This window comes from Melozone crissalis, unplaced genomic scaffold (assembly GCF_028551555.1).
Source record: "Melozone crissalis strain CALT ecotype California unplaced genomic scaffold, PUWL_Pcris_2 ptg000054l_1, whole genome shotgun sequence".
NCBI lineage: Eukaryota > Metazoa > Chordata > Aves > Passeriformes > Passerellidae > Melozone > Melozone crissalis.
In genome coordinates, this window is record NW_026535832.1 from 255,829 (window position 1) to 273,175 (window position 17,347).

Sequence of the window (17,347 nt, forward strand, 5' to 3'; positions counted from 1 at the left end):
TTCTTAAATCCAACCCAACCAACCACCCAGAGTTTCAGCTGGGTCATTCTGAGAGATCAAAACTTCACCCTAAAGACCTCTGAATCTTTAAAATACAGACAGCCAGAGAAACAAGATGATTTTTCAACCTTAGAAAACAACACAAGAGCAGGATCTTTGTGAGCTAACTTGAAGGCGATCACTCTTCCTTCACCAGGAACATGCCCACAGCAGCGCAGGAGAGGATCTGCAATCAGCTACCTGGCAAACAAGTTACACAGTCCTTGTTCTCAACCGGAGAACTGCCTCCCTCTCAGTGCCAGAGAGCACATAACTTCTTTACCTGTTAATATTCTTTGCCACTAATCCTCGGTGCGTCTGTCCAGACAAGCAGGCATTACACATTCCATTGGCAGGAGAAGAACAAATACTCAACTTGTCTGGGCTGACCCACACGGGGAGAAGGGAAGGCAGAGCACTGGGAAGGCAGAACGTTTCACAATGCCTGTGCTGGGAGATCCTGGGAGAAGCGGGGACAAGGCACACGTCAAACGCGGCTCCTGTGTGGTTTACGGTCATGGAAAAAGCAGGCAAAATGTTCTTTTCACAGCTCCCTGCTCTGGCATCTCTGAGGCAGGAGCGGCCCAACCTGCCCCTGATCTGTCACAGCAATTAGGCTGCAAAAGGTCAAGGGTTTTAATAACTCAGCCGTGTTTGGGAGCTGCTTATTACAGCTTCGTTCCACTCAATTATTGGTAATGAGGAAAACACAAGCTCCTTCTCCCAGGAACTCCAGCAGGGATGGAGGCACTGCAAAAGGAATTCAGCCCTCAAAACTAAACCTGAGCCTCACTGTCAGAGATCCTCCCCACAGGCCCTGGCTGAGCCACGTCCAGAGGAGAAACAGATGCTGCGCAAAGCCCGAGTGAGACTCCAAGTTAATAAAAGAGAAATAAAACCCCGAGGCCCTCCTGACCCGGCAGCAGGTGATTACAGGGTGCAGACAGGCACAGCCAGACCCACCAGGAGCACCAGGGGCAGGCAGGAGGGGGATCACCCACCTGGGGGGGAGAGCTGGAGCTCAGCGTGTCCTTCGGGGGGCTCAGGGAAGGAGCTTCTCCCTGGAAAGCGCCGCTGTTCTGGGGCTGGCACAGCTTCCTGCAAAACACAACCGGGGCACACTGCTCACACTGCCAGGGCACACTGCTCACACTGCCAGGGCACACTGCACACACTGCCAGGACACACTGCTCACACACTGCTCACACTGCCAGGGCACACTGCTCACACTGCCAGGGCACACTGCTCACACACTGCTCACACACTGCACACCCTGCCAGGGCACACTGCTCACACACTGCTCACACTGCCAGGGCACACTGCACACCCTGCCAGGGCACACTGCTCACACACTGCTCACACTGCCAGGGCACACTGCACACACTGCCAGGACACACTGCTCACACACTGCTCACACTGCCAGGGCACACTGCTCACACACTGCACACCCTGCCAGGGCACACTGCACACCCTGCCAGGACACACTGCACACACACTGCACACCCTGCCAGGGCACACTGCTCACACTGCCAGGGCACACTGCTCACACACTGCCAGGGCACACTGCTCACACACTGCCAGGGCACACTGCACACCCTGCCAGGGCACACTGCTCACACTGCCAGGGCACACTGCTCACACTGCTCACACACTGCCAGGGCACACTGCACACACTGCCAGGGCACACTGCACACACACTGCACACCGTGCCAGGGCACACTGCTCACACTGCCAGGGCACACTGCTCACACACTGCTCACACACTGCTCACACTGCCAGGGCACACTGCTCACACACTGCACACCCTGCCAGGGCACACTGCACACCCTGCCAGGACACACTGCACACACTGCCAGGGCACACTGCTCACACACTGCTCACACACTGCTCACACTGCCAGGGCACACTGCTCACACACTGCTCACACTGCCAGGGCACACTGCTCACACACTGCTCACACACTGCTCACACTGCCAGGGCACACTGCTCACACACTGCTCACACTGCCAGGGCACACTGCTCACACACTGCTCACACACTGCACACCCTGCCAGGGCACACTGCTCACACTGCTCACACACTGCTCACACTGCCAGGGCACACTGCTCACACACTGCTCACACTGCCAGGGCACACTGCTCACACACTGCTCACACACTGCACACCCTGCCAGGGCACACTGCACACCTGGGCTCTGCTGCTGGGGCTCTAACTCTGCTGCAGGGGCCACAAAGGGGCTCCTCCAGCCCCTGGTCTCTGACAAAATCCGTGAGGAATGAGAAACTACAGTGGGAAAACATCAATGACAAATTCTCCTTCTTGCTTTCCCGTGACTTCTGTGGCTCCTCGGCAATGGAAGGGACACCTTGGACCTCTTTCTTTTCAATTCCCTGTTGAATTTGGAATTCCTTTTTCAACAATTTCACCTTTTTTTCTCTTCAACTGGTGACGTAAGAATTCAAACAAATTAATCCCAGCCTCAGAAACATAATTCACATGGAGGCCAGTGAAAGTGGCATTGAATTTGAAGGTGTAAAGGATACCAGATATTATTCCTGCTGATTGAAATACAGCTCAGGGAGACATTAATTAAACGAATTTCTGCTGAGTGTTTGCTTTCTGAGACAACCCAGAGAGCAAAGCTCACTGAAGAGGGGCTGAAACTCAAGCTCAGATGTTGAGGAATAAGCTCTCCCACTCATTAGCATCATTAAAACAACATTTTATGGCAACAGGAGCCCTTTCAGCAGCGAGCTCCTCCGGGTCCAGGAGAAGCAGCATTATAACAGGAACTGCTGAGGTATTATTGGTCCACCAGGATTTACATTTTGGGCTTCCCAATAATACTTTTAAGTTGCATCATGCAGAACAGAGCTACTCTGGGCTGCATTTGTGGTATTGGACAAATAAAACAAAAACCTTTTGTAGCAACAAAAAGCACAATTAGAATCACTTGGATTCCCCTCCAGGCTGGGTCTCTGCAGATCTCAGAGTATTTTCCCAGCCCACCAGCTTTGACCAACAATTTTGACACCAGACTGCCCCTCAATTAATCATTACAAAAAAAAAAAAATCCCACTCTTGCATCAAGTTGCAGCTGACAAACTGAAAAAAACCCCAGAATTCAGGGTTAAAGGTTTTAATAAAGTAGCTCTGCAATCAGTCAGGAGCTGTGGAGCCTGAATAACCCCACTTTTAAATTCTCCCAAGCAACTGGAATCAGCATTAAAGCTCACTCACACCCTTCAAACATTGGGAAGATTTATCTCAGAGATAACACCCAGCACTTGGCAAGATCTGGCTTTTAACCTGAGCTTGAACCTCGGGCTGTGCTGCAGCAATATTTGGACATCTGCAATGTCACCGCTGTCCGGGCTTTGTTTAATTTTATTTAAAACAACCTCAGCAGCCACAGAGCGGCTCAAGGAAAGGACCTGGGGACTGTGAGCATGGGGACACCGATACTGCCCAAACAACCCAGTCCAAGTGGCTTTTGGGGGCTGCTTGAGCAAGCCTGGCACACCTTCTAATGGTTAACTGTGGATTTAAGGAGTCAGGAAAGCACCGAGCTCAGCAGAGGAAGCATTTCAGGGAATGGTTTGGGATGGAAGGAGCTGAAAGCTCACCCAGCCCCAGGCTGGGACACCTCCCACAGCCCAGGGGTGGCACAGGGATGGAAAACATAAAAAATGAGAAAAAATGAGCTGGTTTAACCCTAGCTAGACCCAGCTTTAGCATGTGCAGATGTGTTAATGACTGCAGATGTGCTAATTAATGACTGCAGCTGCTGGGGCCACGGGCCCTGGCACCCAGGAGGAGCTGAACCTTTGGGTATCATGCAAACCCTGCTGCCTCCTGTGCCCTTTCTGCTTCCCTCCTGTCTCCAACCCAACATGTTTTTTTCCCATTTTGGAGCCTCATTACCTGCACTGCCTGAGCAGGGCTTTGTTTGTACAGTTGAATACATCCTTTCCAAGGTCTATTTTTAGACCCCAGCCCAAGTGAATGCCACAATTCTAGAAAAAGCAGTAAACACGGCTTTTCTACAGGGAGAAATTCACTTTGGGTATTTTAATTCTTTTTTGAAAGCCATAAAGATTGCATGGCAGTTGTATTTTTCCTTTTAATTATAATTTCCCATCAAGGCCATTTAAATGAGTTTTGATTTTCCTTGAGCACACCAAAGCACTTGGAGTGCAAGTTTTCTGTTGGTTTAAAAAGTCTCATCTCCGAGTCAATTGTGCTTTTAAATCATGGGAAGTGCTCAAACAGAGCATGCTGTGCTTCAGCTTAACCAAAAGTGCAATAAAATAGAGCACAAGTAAAAGCTCTGCCTGCATGACAAAATCTGAACCAAGGCACTGAAAAATATCAACACTGAGAGCAGAATTCTGTGTAAAACTGGGAGATTTCTTTCCTGCCAGCCAGAAGCTTCCAAGCTTGGAGGCTTCACCTAAGGAAAATATCTCTAGAGGGGGAAAAATGTCAGCAATAAGGATGAACTGAGTCAGTTAAGGGCTGTTCCAGGAGGGAACAAGGGAACAGAGATCACACTCCAAGCAGGAGGATTGTAAAGGGATTTATCCCCACAGAACAACCTCTTGCTTTCCCACACATCCACAAGTCCAACCCAGTCTCAGATTTAGGGATCAAACACTTCAGCCTGCACAGGAAGATGTGGAAAAAGGAAGGAGAGTTTCAAGGGAAAGCTGAGCTGGAGACATTTAATCACTTCATCTCCACTTTAGGCCAGCAGCATTAACTGCACCAGCTCTGCTCCCTGGCAGGTTTCCCCCAAGCTTTGCCTCTAATGATTTAAAGACATTCACATTTAAAGATGTGAAGAGTGGATCCACTTGGATATTCGACTTTAGCCACACCTACAGGACCCTGGGTGATGGACAATATAAAATGATGTCAAAATATCAACTTACAGACCTTGGTCACCCTGATTTACAGAACCTTCCCTGGATGATATCACAGAGCAGAAAATGGGTGATTACCTAACGAGGATCCTCTTCAACAACTGCTGATCTCCTTCTGAGTAGCCAGGCCAGTCCTTCTGCACCTCTTTGTATACACAATCCTTCAGTGTGAAAGTGCTGTCCTTGGCACTCAGATTTGCCACCTGCAACAGAAGGAATTTGGAAAACCATCATTAGGCTTTCATTTCCTCACTTCCTCCAGCAAACAAGAGCTAAGATGAAGGCAAAATCTGAGCAGACTTAGCAGCTGTTAGTAGTGTCAGAGAACAAGGAGAGACTTTAATATTTCATTTCCTTATTATTAAGATTATTTAATCAAAGTGTGCCTTTCCTTTCGCCTTGTCACTGCAATAATTCATAATGAGCTTCTAAAGCACATCCAGTTGAGTGGGAAATAAGTCATATCTAAAAGAGATTATTCAGCTTGGGGAGCCTGGAGCAGCACAACACCATTGATGGAAACACCTGGAAATAAAACCTTAATGGGAACAGGCAGTTCACTTATCACACCTGTCCCACAGCCAAAACGGGGCAGTTTATGGCCAAAGAGGAACTCTGGGGGCCATAACTTGGTTAACAATTGCCAGCAGATAATTTCTCACTAACGAGCCAACAGAACAGGCCACAGTGAGCTGCTTTCTCAGGGAGCTGTGAGAGAATGCCCTGGGACCACCTGGATTTTAGGGAGAACTTCTCCAGGGCAAGAACAGCACCTGGGATTTCCAGAGCACTGCAGGGAGCTCAGCACACTCAGAGTTTCCCCACGAACCCTGCGTGGTGCCCGCACACAGAGGAGAAGCTGCTGGAATGGGCACAGCTGGATTAGAATGGAAACAGCCTGGGAAAGAGTTATCCCACTTGGATCAGCCCTTCCACAGCCCGACCGAAAATTTAACTTCTTGCTGCTGGTACACGCCCGAAAATCCAGAGCTGGAGGAAAGCAAAGAGCCCCGGTGAGGCTTTCACAGGGAGTGAAAACTCGCTGGGTGATCCATGGAATGCTCTGGTCCCATCAGATTCCAAGGGCAGGGACACCTCCCATTATCCCAGATTGCTCCTTGGACACTCCCAGGGACGGGGCAGCTCCTCTGGGCAACCCCAGCTTGCAGAGCACGGCAGGTTTCGAATGGAAATATAAAAATAAAGCCTTCAATGTGCGTGTGGAGAGGGATGAGGAGGCCCAGGTGCCAAAGGCTCTGCCCACAGCCAGGCACAGCAGCAGCTGCAGCCCAAATTCCCTGCTGGAGCCCCTGGGCCCAGGGACTGCTACCCTTCAAAGCGGAAAGTGCTTTCATTCACTGCACGGGGATCTCGTGCATCTGTTTAGGGATTACTGCTCTCCATTCAGGACGTGGCTGTGCTCAGGGATTTCTATTATCCACACAGCAGGAAAATGCCTCAAAAACAAGCTAAGGAGTGGGAAGTCTTGAATGAACTGAAGATGCTGCTGGTTCCCCTGCTTTTGCTTTCCTACAACCTAATATAAAAATATTAAAAGTCTAGGCATTTCAGAGCAAAAGGCTGCACAACCACCACAGCTAACTCTCCTGATAAGCAAAAAATAGAAAGCCCAGTTATCAGTTTACATGACAAACACTTTGTTTTTCCTTTCAGTCCTGTCAGCTTTCCAAAATCCTGAGCCAAAATACAACAAGAATTTGAGCTGTGTTTTACATCGAGGTATCCCTGTAAACACACCCAGGAGACAAAAGCCAATCCAGGTTCTGCTGCACCAAAAAAAAAAAAAACAAACCCCCAAAACAACAACTGTCCCAGAATTTCTCTGTTTCCTGCCCGTTCCTGGAGCCTGGGAAGAACAACTTGGATTTTTCTGTGCACAGAGGCTGAGAGCTGCTACCTCCTTGTTTTGCTCGTGTGGGACTCTGCAAGCTCCACCCCAACCCTCCCAAAAATAGAAACCTTGCAAAATGAGGCAAAAAGGCCGCCAGGAACACGGAGTCCTGCGAGAGAGAGAGAGATGCAAGAGCACAATGAAACCCACACCTAGACAGATTTAGCTTTAACACAGGCTGTAATTTTTAGCTTATCTGTGTCTGCCCGTGGATGGGAGCCCTGGGAGGGCTGAGAGGGATTAACTTTACGAGCTGCACGTTCACGGCCAGCGCGGCCTGAGCGAGGCGGCCCCGCACGCGCCGGGGCTGGGGCACAGCATCCATCAGAGGCCAGCAGCACAGACAGAGCTCTCTGCTCTGGAACTCGGGGAGAGGACTGGAAAAGGGCTGCAAAAAAGCTGCTGGGAAATGAAGGGCTCTAGGATTAAAGTCTAAGGGAGGAACGGGTTGTGCCAGCTGTGACTCTGTTTTTAATACGACCTGCCCTGCGCCCTTGGGCAAAGCGAACTCCTGTCTCACTCTTTATAAAAGGAGTAAAAGAGAAAAAAATAAGGATTTTTTTTTTTTCCAGAATTGATTCCAATCCAGAAGGAGGCAGCTGCAGCATTTAAATAAATAGCCATGATGTGTTTAATAAAGCAATGAAGGTGTTTACTGTGAGGCCTAAAATGGCACCTTTAATGTGACTCAAAGTGCTAGGAACTGATTCAGCTTGGAGACAGCTTTCACACTTGACACACAAATAATCTGCTTGGCAAGGAGCTGCATGATCTTCACACCTGACCACTGGCACCTCCAAGCAGGAAGGGCTCTGAGGAGTACAAAACAACTGGGGACATCTTTTCCTTCGTATACAAAACTTACACCAATACAGAGCATGGCTCCTTCACATCCATGAGAATAAAATAGAGATTTAGAGGTTATAATCACATAATTTGTAGATCCTCTCTTAAGAGAATCCTCCCCATGACCAAGCAGAAGTGTCCCTCTGAAAGGGACTGATCTGGTGAGCCAAAACCATCCAGCCTGGCTGCACCCCTCTAACCTGAGGCGTAGCCAGGGGAGGCTCCTGCTATCTCTGCAGCAGCACTGGGAGCTCAGAGCTGTGTCCCCCACAGCCTTTAGAGTCACACTCAGCTGCAGCCTGCAGATAACAGCTCCCACTGCCACGGGAGGGAGGGGGGGCTCAGGAGACATTTTTATTTTTTTCCCTTTACCTAAATCGTTGCCTTCATCAGAGTACAAACCTGTTGCAGAAGGTTATCCAGCAAATCCTTGTCCTGCTGAGAAAGTCCATCCTTCTGCAATCTGAGAATAAGTTCAGGTTTCTTATAAGGCTTTAGTGCCAGTAAGTGCACAACCCTATCCTTGAAGGGTCTCTGGGAAATGGCACTATTGCCTCTCTTTATTGCACTGGCAAGGTTGACTGGCGTTGGGCGCTTCCTGGAGGGAACAGCATCGGAGGCTCCTGGTGCAGGCTTACGCACCTGAACCTTTTTGCCTAAAATGAGATGAGAACAGTGAAGTGCAGCAGTCGCCTCGCAAAGGCCAGGGGGCTGTCACCACCGCTCCAGAGTCCAGCACAGCCCTGGGAGTGGCACGAGGTGACAGGGAAGGACAAACACCACCAGCACACCCCCTGCGTCCCGACGCACGTCCCGTGAGCTTTACGGGTCACGACAGGCTTGGAACGAGTAAACAGCACCACCAAGCTCTGGAAACCTGAGCATTATTGGCCACCAGCTCACATAAAGCTCCCTTTGTTTGCCAGCTTTTCATTTATCCCAAGTGCACGAATCCCCCACGGTTAATCGAACTATTTCTGCCCTCCCTACGAGAGGAAAATTCTGCATTATTGTGCAGAAGAGTGGGAAATACGGAGTGGAAAGACCAGAACTGGTCAACGAGCGGCTCCCCGCTGCTGAGCTCAGCAAAAACGCTCCTCCAGCAGATGTTTCTGCTTTTAGAACAATAGGAACTTTATGGGGCTGGGTCACCTCCCTTCCCCCTCCAAACAGGCCCCATGAATGGGGCTGACACTGGGCCATCAGCCTATTCATGAGGGTGCTGATGGAATAACCCCTTCTCCACTGCACACAAGTGACAGCACAGAGCTGCCCCACGAGTGCATCTCAGCCCCATCCCCACTGTGGCTCCTGGCTGCTGACAGCACGACCCAACAATTCGTTTCTCCCATTCCTACTGACAAACAGACCCCTCACAGCATCTCTCAGCAGAGCCCAATCCAAGGATGGGGACTGTTTCAAACACAGGAGCAGGTTCCTGCTACCAAAGGCAGACCAAGCAAAGCTGAAAACAAAACGTGTGGGTTCCAAGGTCCAGAAACCTGGAGATCCAATCAATAATCACTTGGGCTGGAGAAAGTGACCTTCACTAGGACTTACTGCAAGTGTTTGGGAGGTTTGTTCCAGCAGGGCACTGCTCCATTGCTAGGAAGCAACGTTTGCAACTGAGTCATCTGAAGATACTGGGGATTGTCTGCACTGTTTGTTTTACCGAGCTGCACATTGCGTAACCCAGGCCCCATTTCCTGGCTTTTTATTCTACACCACAGAGCTGGGAGAGGAAGCACGACCCATCCTCAGCAGGGCTGAGGGGAGCTGAGAGGGGGAACGGCACCAATTCGCACGTTGGACATCCCACAACCCAGAGGTCAACTGGATTTTGTTTCCAGAAATGGGACAAGAGAAGATTCGTCAGCTTTCTAGAACTGCCTTAACTCTTGCCAGGTCATGAACAGTAAAAACATCACGTTGGGAGGTTTCCATTTAAAGGCTGCAGCCAAAATGTGCAGTGATAGGAAAAGAAAAAACCAAGCTAAGCCAGGACACAAAGGATTTTCAAATATTTGTACACGTGCGTGTCTGTGGCTGCATGCACACACATTTAGTGTGGCTGCAAGCACACCTCCCCTGCAGCTTTACCTGCAGCTCTCTATTTACATTTCTATTTATTCAAGTGTCAGCTCACATCTGTAAGTCCTGCTGCTCTCCCGTTTCAACATTTCCTATAAATTTTTCCACATCTGAGCTGCCTGGAAGGACTCCCCTGGCACTGGAGTGCTGAGCTCCGTGTTCTCCTGGAAATGTGAGAGGCAGCCCTGTCCCCCCAGCCCAGCCCGCAGCAATCAGCTGATGCTGCTGCTGGCACTCCAGATCCCACACCAGGACTGTCCTTCCAAGCCCTTCCTGGAGCAGAGCTCTCCTGCTCCAACACTGACGTCTCATCTGGGAGCACTGAGCTCTGCCCCTGCTGCCTCCACACAGCTCTGTCTCCATTTCGGGCCACTGAAAGGTTTTAGCCAAGAGTATTTTTAATTTTAAAAAAGTTTTGCTCCATCTTTCCAGGAAGCAAATTGCTTTGAGAATCTTCTCCCTCAGAAGCTTTAACTTGAGGCACTTACTGTAATGTTCTCAAAGAGGAGCTAAACAAAATAATCTTCTGGCCTACGGGAAATCAATGCATTTCCTTCCTGATTACTATCTCCTTTCTCAGCTCTGAGCACTTGGCTGCTGTGACAATGAGTCTGGGTCAGTTCTACATTTTGCAACTCAATCCTTCTCATCGCAGATCCCTCAGAGAAGAGACTGGCTGCAGATCACATGGGCTGCAGGAAAAGCAGCTGCCTCAGGAAAATAATGAAAATAGTGAAACTGCATTCTGGCTACTGTTTGTGCCCAGAGTCTGTGAGCTGAGCTTGAGCAGGGTCTCTGCAGGCTCCCTGTGTCATTTGCCATGGTTTGATTTCCTCTGCTCAGGCTTTCCTGCTGCTGTCTCAGTGAGAGGGGCTGTGCCAGGCTGCTTCAGTGCCTGTGTTTATACAGAGGGCACCGCTGCCTGTGCCCTCCCTGCCAGCTCCCGCGGGGCACAGCTGTGACACGGGGGTGGCGCTTTCAGCTGAGCTGGCCAGGAGCAGGGACACAGGGAGGGCTCAGCAGGGCCCATGTGACAGACGTGACCCAAGGCCAGAGCTCTGCACATGGACAACCCTCAGTGCTGCTGGCTGGGTGCCACCTTAAAACCACCCTGTGCCACCTTTGGGCTGCTCCAGCCTCATCCTGGACACCTCCAGGGCAGCCTCAGCTCCTTGGGGTGACGATGGAAGCGAGGACAACACGACACAAGGAGAGCAGCCCCCTGAATCACCCACAAAGAACTACCAGGAGCTTTTCAGGCTGCCACAACCGAGCCAACAACGTCAGGATTTGCCTCCAGAGCCTGCTGGGTCCCAGCTGGAGTGCAGAGCCCCAGGAGGAGTGGCTGCTTACCTACGTATCTCCCCCCAGGTTTAATGACTATGGCGCTCCGGCTGCGAGTCTCCTCCTCTGCCTGTGCCATGCTCTGCCTCGCCTTCTGGTAGGAATCATCGGTAGCACACACGGTGATTTTATCCTGTATGCTTCCCAGGCAATCCAAATGGATATTGCCATTGCTGCAAGAGAAATGCAATGCAAAAGGTACTCCTGGCACTGCACAGGGACACCAGGCTGGCACTGGGGGGTGTTAGCTGAATAACAGTGGGGGCACACAGGGGAGCTGAGAGGGAACCAGATGCTTCCCAAAAAAACCACATCAAAACAGATCAGAAAGGCTCTAAAAAGGAAGAACGTGCATTAAGCTTGGTTAGGGAAAAGGTTCTCCAGAAGAGAAGGTAAAAAAAAAATAAAACAAAACCCAAAAGAGGCTGGTTTTCCTTGGACACACTCACCTGGACACATACTGCTGGATGCAGTCAAAGCTCCCCTGGGGGCTGTCCTTGCCAATGTTGGAGAGATAAAAGGTGAAGGTCCTCACTTCTGCTGGTCGGTCGGGCCTCGGGATGGCGATGTGCTGCTCGGGACAGGAGGAGGAGGAGGAGGGACAGCATTGGTCACTGGGCTCACCCCAGGCTCAGGAGAGCTCGTTCCCCCGCAGCCAGGCTGCTCTGAGGCATTGTGCAACCAGGGCAAGGAAAAGGTGACTGAGGGAAAGAGCAGCTGAGGATGTTTGAGGCAGCTCTGCTCTCTCACAGCCACATCCAGAGCCCACGACCACCCTGCTCTAGGAACCCGACCCAATTCTATTGATTCTGCCTCAAAACAGGCTCGCTCCCCCTGTTTATATTCAATGTAAAACACTCGAGGCTCGTTTCTGTAGAATTACTGATCCAGCACTAAACATAGCACCAGCCAGGTCACTAGGTAGCATGCTTATTCTTTTTTAAGAAATTATAATTCCATAACAAGATTTCATGGCTCACAGTAGAGTGTGACGCTGCTGCTAAATTAAATATTTAATCAAGCATTAAGTGTGCTCCACAGACAACTCCACAGCCATCCTGCATTGTTTTCTTCACCCCCCTCCACCACAGCCATTCATTTTTCAAAAGGGAAAACTGTCTCCCCTCTGCATTCAAGATCCAGCATAAATGTCAGCATCTGAGCTCTACTATCCCATCAATATTTGATAATTAAGATGGCTCCCAGAAGCTGAGCCAGGAGGAACACCAGCCCCAGCCTATTTTAGGCCAGGCTTTACCACACGGGTTTATATTTATATTTACCCGGATTGCCACATGTACGCAGAACACGCACGCTCCCAGCAAGGCAGCCCGTGGCACCCACACATGACTGTGCTGGGCCAGGAGGGGTTTTGGGTGGTTTCCTGCAGCCCTCAGCCCTGGAAAACCCAGGGCTGTGTGTCCCTCTGCTGAACCACAGCACGTCCTCCAGCGCTCCCCCGCCCTCAAACAGAGCTCCCTTCTTCCAGAAACCAGCCCAGAAACCCAGACCTGTGCCTTGCTTGGTACAGCAGGACAAGTTATCCCCGGGCTGCAGGGCTGACAATACTGGGAGCAGATTTTTGGGTGCTGCTGGAGCCTCCCTGAGCAGCCCCATTATCTCCCCTGCCAAACGTGTGCCACAGCCCTTGAGCCCTTTTAATCTCTGCTGGCATCCTCTGCCCCCACCCAGGCAGGGGAGAAAATTCCCTTCTGCTTTACCAGAAGAGCCAGAAAGGCAGAGTGATGTAAGCAGCAGATTTGGGGGGATTTTACAGCTGGGAATTTGGTGGGAATGGGAAGGGAAGAAGAGGAAAACCCAACACGGGGGTGGAGCTGTGCTGCACCTGAGCCTGGAAAATAAAACCTGCAGGGTGTCACCAAATCACATCCCCACGCACCAAAGAACTTTCTCCTCGCTCCTGCTTCACCCACTGGAAAAAACAGCAGCTCCAAAAGCCCCAGGTTTGGATTTTTGTGGGGTTTTTGCAGCGTTTCCAGAGGCTGTAAAACGAGGCAGAGTCACTTTAGTACTGAAAAGTGTCTCGTGTGCGAGCCGGCCGTTATCTAGGAATTATTTTTAGCTGAAAACAGAAGGTTTCTCAAGCCACCAAATCAGCATGGTGACTGCTTTGAGGGAGCCCTAATTTTGGTGCTGGGTACTGCACCCGTAACCAGAGACACTTAAAAATAGCCTGGTACAGATGTAACTTCTGTTTTCCTCTTTCAAGTAACATTCATCTGTGGACAGCTCTGAACTGAGACTTCACCTCCCTCTGTTAACCCCAAAACTTCATCCCCAGCAGCAGGGGAAATGCTGCATGTTCCAATCACAAAGCAAAAGGTGTTTTTGCTGCCAACAGTCATTCTAAAAATGCTGCACGCACACACACACGTGGCTTTGGCACCTGAAGGGTATTTTCCTCCCTCAGTTCAATTCTGCCCCTGCTCTCACTACCCCACAAGCACCTGCAAATTTCAGCCAGCCTAATGATTCTGCATGTCTTTTCACCAAAATAGAAGCATTTTCAGTAATTCTAGCACACAATTTGTAATGCTGTGGTACTCCAGCTCTTAAATTCTAATTTACGTGCACACTGACACGAGCAGAATGCTCAAAACTCCATAAAAACTTATGAAACTATCCAAGAAAATCCACGAGGATAAAGTGACAGCCAGGTGCTGCTCCTGAGGAATATCATGGTCCCACTTTAGAGGAACACTCTGGTAAAGACAACCTGGTTATTACAGCTGAAATTCTGATTATTACACACAATAAAAGCCATTACAAGAGCAGCATCGCCACAGAGAAACGTCTCAAGGCAGAATCCCAAAAGTTTTTATCAGCTCCCGTGAGATTGGATCCAGAGCAGGGTCCAGGCAGGAGAGGTTTTGTCCCTTATCACTGGAACAGCTGTTTTATTTTTATATTTTATTTTTACAACCACTGACTTCCTCCTCTCTGCTGCACCTTGCCGACCCCGGGTTTCATTCCAACAATTCCCTTCCCTGGTTAATTAGTGCCTCAAACATGGAAGTTTCTTTTTCTGTGTGTTAGAAACTGAAAGTATCTTTGACAGCTTCTAGAGTGACACTGGAACAGGTGAAAACACATGGCCACAGTAATTTAAGGGCTTCTAGAGAATTAAATTCAAGAAGCAGCAGCTTGTTTAAATTCTTATTTTATGTCCTGCCTCCCTAAATCATCAAGTGAAGCTTTTCCCTCTTGAGAGAGGGATACTTGCACAGAAAATCCCCACTATTAAAACCTCACTGCTTTAAATCACACTGACACTATGCACAACCTTCCCACCCAAAAACTTTTTGGGATTCTCCACAGCTGCTTTTTTTTTGGGAAGCAAAATAGGAAGGCAGCGAAGTGGGGAACTGAGGAAGGAATATTATGGAAGACATAATTTATGGAAGAATTAAGGAATAATTTATGGAAGCAATAATTTAAAAAGTAAAATACGCTTTAACGTTTAAAAGTAAAATATGCTGTAATGGCATCCTCTGGATGTGAGAGCCTGGGAAATCCCTGGAATTATCTCTGCAGCCCAACTGATGGAGGATCCCTCGAAAGCATTCCAAGGCTCAGCTCCTTGAAGAGCAGGAGAATCCTGACAGGCAGAGTCCTACCCTCAAAAGCAGATGGTTCCCCAGCTGCCAGCTCCTTGTCATACCCAGGAAAAGGAATAATGAAGGGACAAAGAGCTCTTTCTGTGCTCCCAGGGAGCTGCAGCTCCCCCAGAGCTCTACCTTTGGCCTCTCCTCGTCGCTGCCACCGATTCAGCAGCGAGCAGGAGCAGGCAGAGGTGAGCCCCGAGCCCAGCCCAGCCCTGCTGGCTCCTCTGCTCCTGCAGGCAGTGACACTGCAGTGCCAGGCAGCTCTGCCACCAACGACCCACCCCGGGAGACCAGGGCTCAAACTGAATCGACTCTGCTATTTTTATATTTATAAATAATTGTATTTCTGTATTTTTAATTTCTAGGAGCAACTGCAGCATTTGAAAATATTTTTAATTAGCCCCAGAAATTAATATTTTGCTCATATCGGATCCATGTGGAACCCACCACCACCAAAGGCTCAGGGCAGAGGAGCATTTTAATCTGTTTTGATCCCTTTTGCTGCATTTCCTTCAAGGAAAACCATTCAGAGGAGGCATTTCCAGAACTTAAACAGCTCTACAGGAAAATTCAGGTGTGGATCCTGCTTCCAAAGGGAAAGGAAGGCATTCCCAGTGCTTTCAGCTGCCTCATTCCATGAGTAAGGCTCGTCAAATAAAGACACATCACCCACCCTCCATCCTCCTCCTCTCCTGACCGTGCCCAAGCTCAGGGGCAGATTTTGATCTCAACTTTCATGCTGAGCTTTCAGGGAAGTTTAAGTCTAAACAAAGTAAAAAACCTGGAAATTGCTCCTTTCTTTATTTCCCAGGACAAGGAGGTCTGTATTTTTCTTCTAAACTTACAATAACAATCATGTCTTTCCTGCCACATTTTCTATGGACTCTTAGTGAGAATAATATCACAAAGTAGGATGTGGGCAAGGACAATGTGCTGGGTTTAATGTCCACTCAGCCCAAGCCTTTCTGAAAGCTTTAATGTGCCAGTGCATAAAAAATACCCACAAGTTACAGCTGAATTCAGATTCTTGAAAAAAAATAATTAAAAAAATTTAAATTCCCCCTTCTTTATGCAGAGACCAAAGTTAAAGACAGGCTTTTTTAGCAATAAAAGGTACCTAAATGACATTTTTCAAGTTCACTGAAGGGCTGCTTTGCTTTACCAGAAACACCAGCACGTAAATCTCAGCGTTGTCAGCAACTGGCATGACAGACTGGTGCAAGGGGCTAAAAATATCCCAGAGCTCTGTCACTGGAACACAAGTTGGGGAAGTAAAACTCCTAAATCTAAAATAACTTCTGGTGCTCCCAGCACTGCAGTTACATTAAATAAACCCCCAGGAGGCTCAGGGCAGCCTCCAAGCTCTGCTGCTGGCAGGAACTGGGACCCCAAAATCCCTGCAGTGAGTTTAGCACGGGGTTTTCTTGGGGTGCAGGTGAGGGTCCTGTGGATTTCTGCTTCCTTTCCTTTTCCCTGTTTATTAATTCATTACCCAATCCATAAATCTGAATTTCCCATGGATTTAGCAAGGTTAGGAAACAAAGAGGAGGGAAAAGGTTTTTTAGAGAGACCCCATGAGCAAACCTTCCTGGAGCACACCTGGAGCTCCATCTCAGCAATTCCAGCATCATTCCTTGAGCTGGAACAGCCCAAACTCCTCAACCCCATGAAATGGAAAAGAACTTTCCAGGGACAAACTTACCCCTTGGCTTCCTTGAAACTGGATGACTGGCTTTGACGTCACAGCATCCTACAAAAACAAGCGGAAAACCAGAAATTACCTCAGAGAAATTCCCAACTCCGCCAAGTTTAGAATTCACCAAGCCACACTCGAGCTTGATTTTTCACCTGGATTTTTTACTTTCCTTATTGTTTTTTCAAGGGGAAAGGTCAGAGAAGTGTGTATTTCAAAGAAGAAAGCAGAAAAAAGCCCTGAAACAGTGATTTGTGCCAGGAAAAGGATAAGCTGAGGTCACCCTGAGCTCAGGAGCTGACACTTGGTTCCTCCAGACCCCTCCACCACATTCTGGGCACAGAGCAGCTCAGCTTTGGCGCTTATGTAAGTTTGGAGTTAAAAAATGGACACTTGAGGGGAAAATTTATTCCAGCTCTCGGCCCGAGAGGACGCAAAGCGAATTTTTTCCAGGAGAAAGCTGGCAACCCTCTGGAAAAGCAAACTGCAGCTCCGTTGCAAAACCCTCTTGTTCCTCTGCCTGTTTCAACAATCGGCCTCTTCCTCCAGGCTCAGCTGTTCACATTTAAAAACTGTATTCCTGTGACTCTAAAATGCTCCATTTCAGCCTCTTTGCTTTGCTGTCACTTTAGAGATCCCAAATACACCTCAGTCCCAGCTCTCACCTGAGGTTTTAATTGAAGTAAAAAGCACCAGAGCCAACCCAAGGCAGGCTGAGTTTGGATTTCCCCAATTCCAGCAGAATTGGGGCTGTGGATGTTTCCTTTCCTTTCCAAGACAGGAATTGTGCTCCATGGGGCTGGTGGGACCCCACTGTGAAGCTTTCCAAAGGGACAGAAGAATTTATAAAGAAGATGAAAGCATCATTTAT

The 17,347-nt window shown here is 49.1% G+C and overlaps 1 protein-coding gene across 2 annotated transcripts in view; it reads right to left on the bottom strand.

Moving 5' to 3' along the window:
- ELL (elongation factor for RNA polymerase II) overlaps positions 1-17,347 on the bottom strand; it is a 53,316-nt gene that overhangs the window by 10,642 nt on the left and 25,327 nt on the right. For both annotated transcript variants that reach the window (XM_054286571.1, XM_054286570.1), the window contains exons 2-7: positions 16,486-16,533; positions 11,607-11,728; positions 11,167-11,330; positions 8,125-8,378; positions 5,043-5,167; positions 1,041-1,137 (exon numbers count right to left, since the gene is read on the bottom strand). In XM_054286571.1, coding sequence (XP_054142546.1) covers positions 1,041-1,137; positions 5,043-5,167; positions 8,125-8,378; positions 11,167-11,330; positions 11,607-11,728; positions 16,486-16,533 — 810 coding nt within the window. The remainder of the gene's footprint in view (positions 1-1,040; positions 1,138-5,042; positions 5,168-8,124; positions 8,379-11,166; positions 11,331-11,606; positions 11,729-16,485; positions 16,534-17,347) is intronic.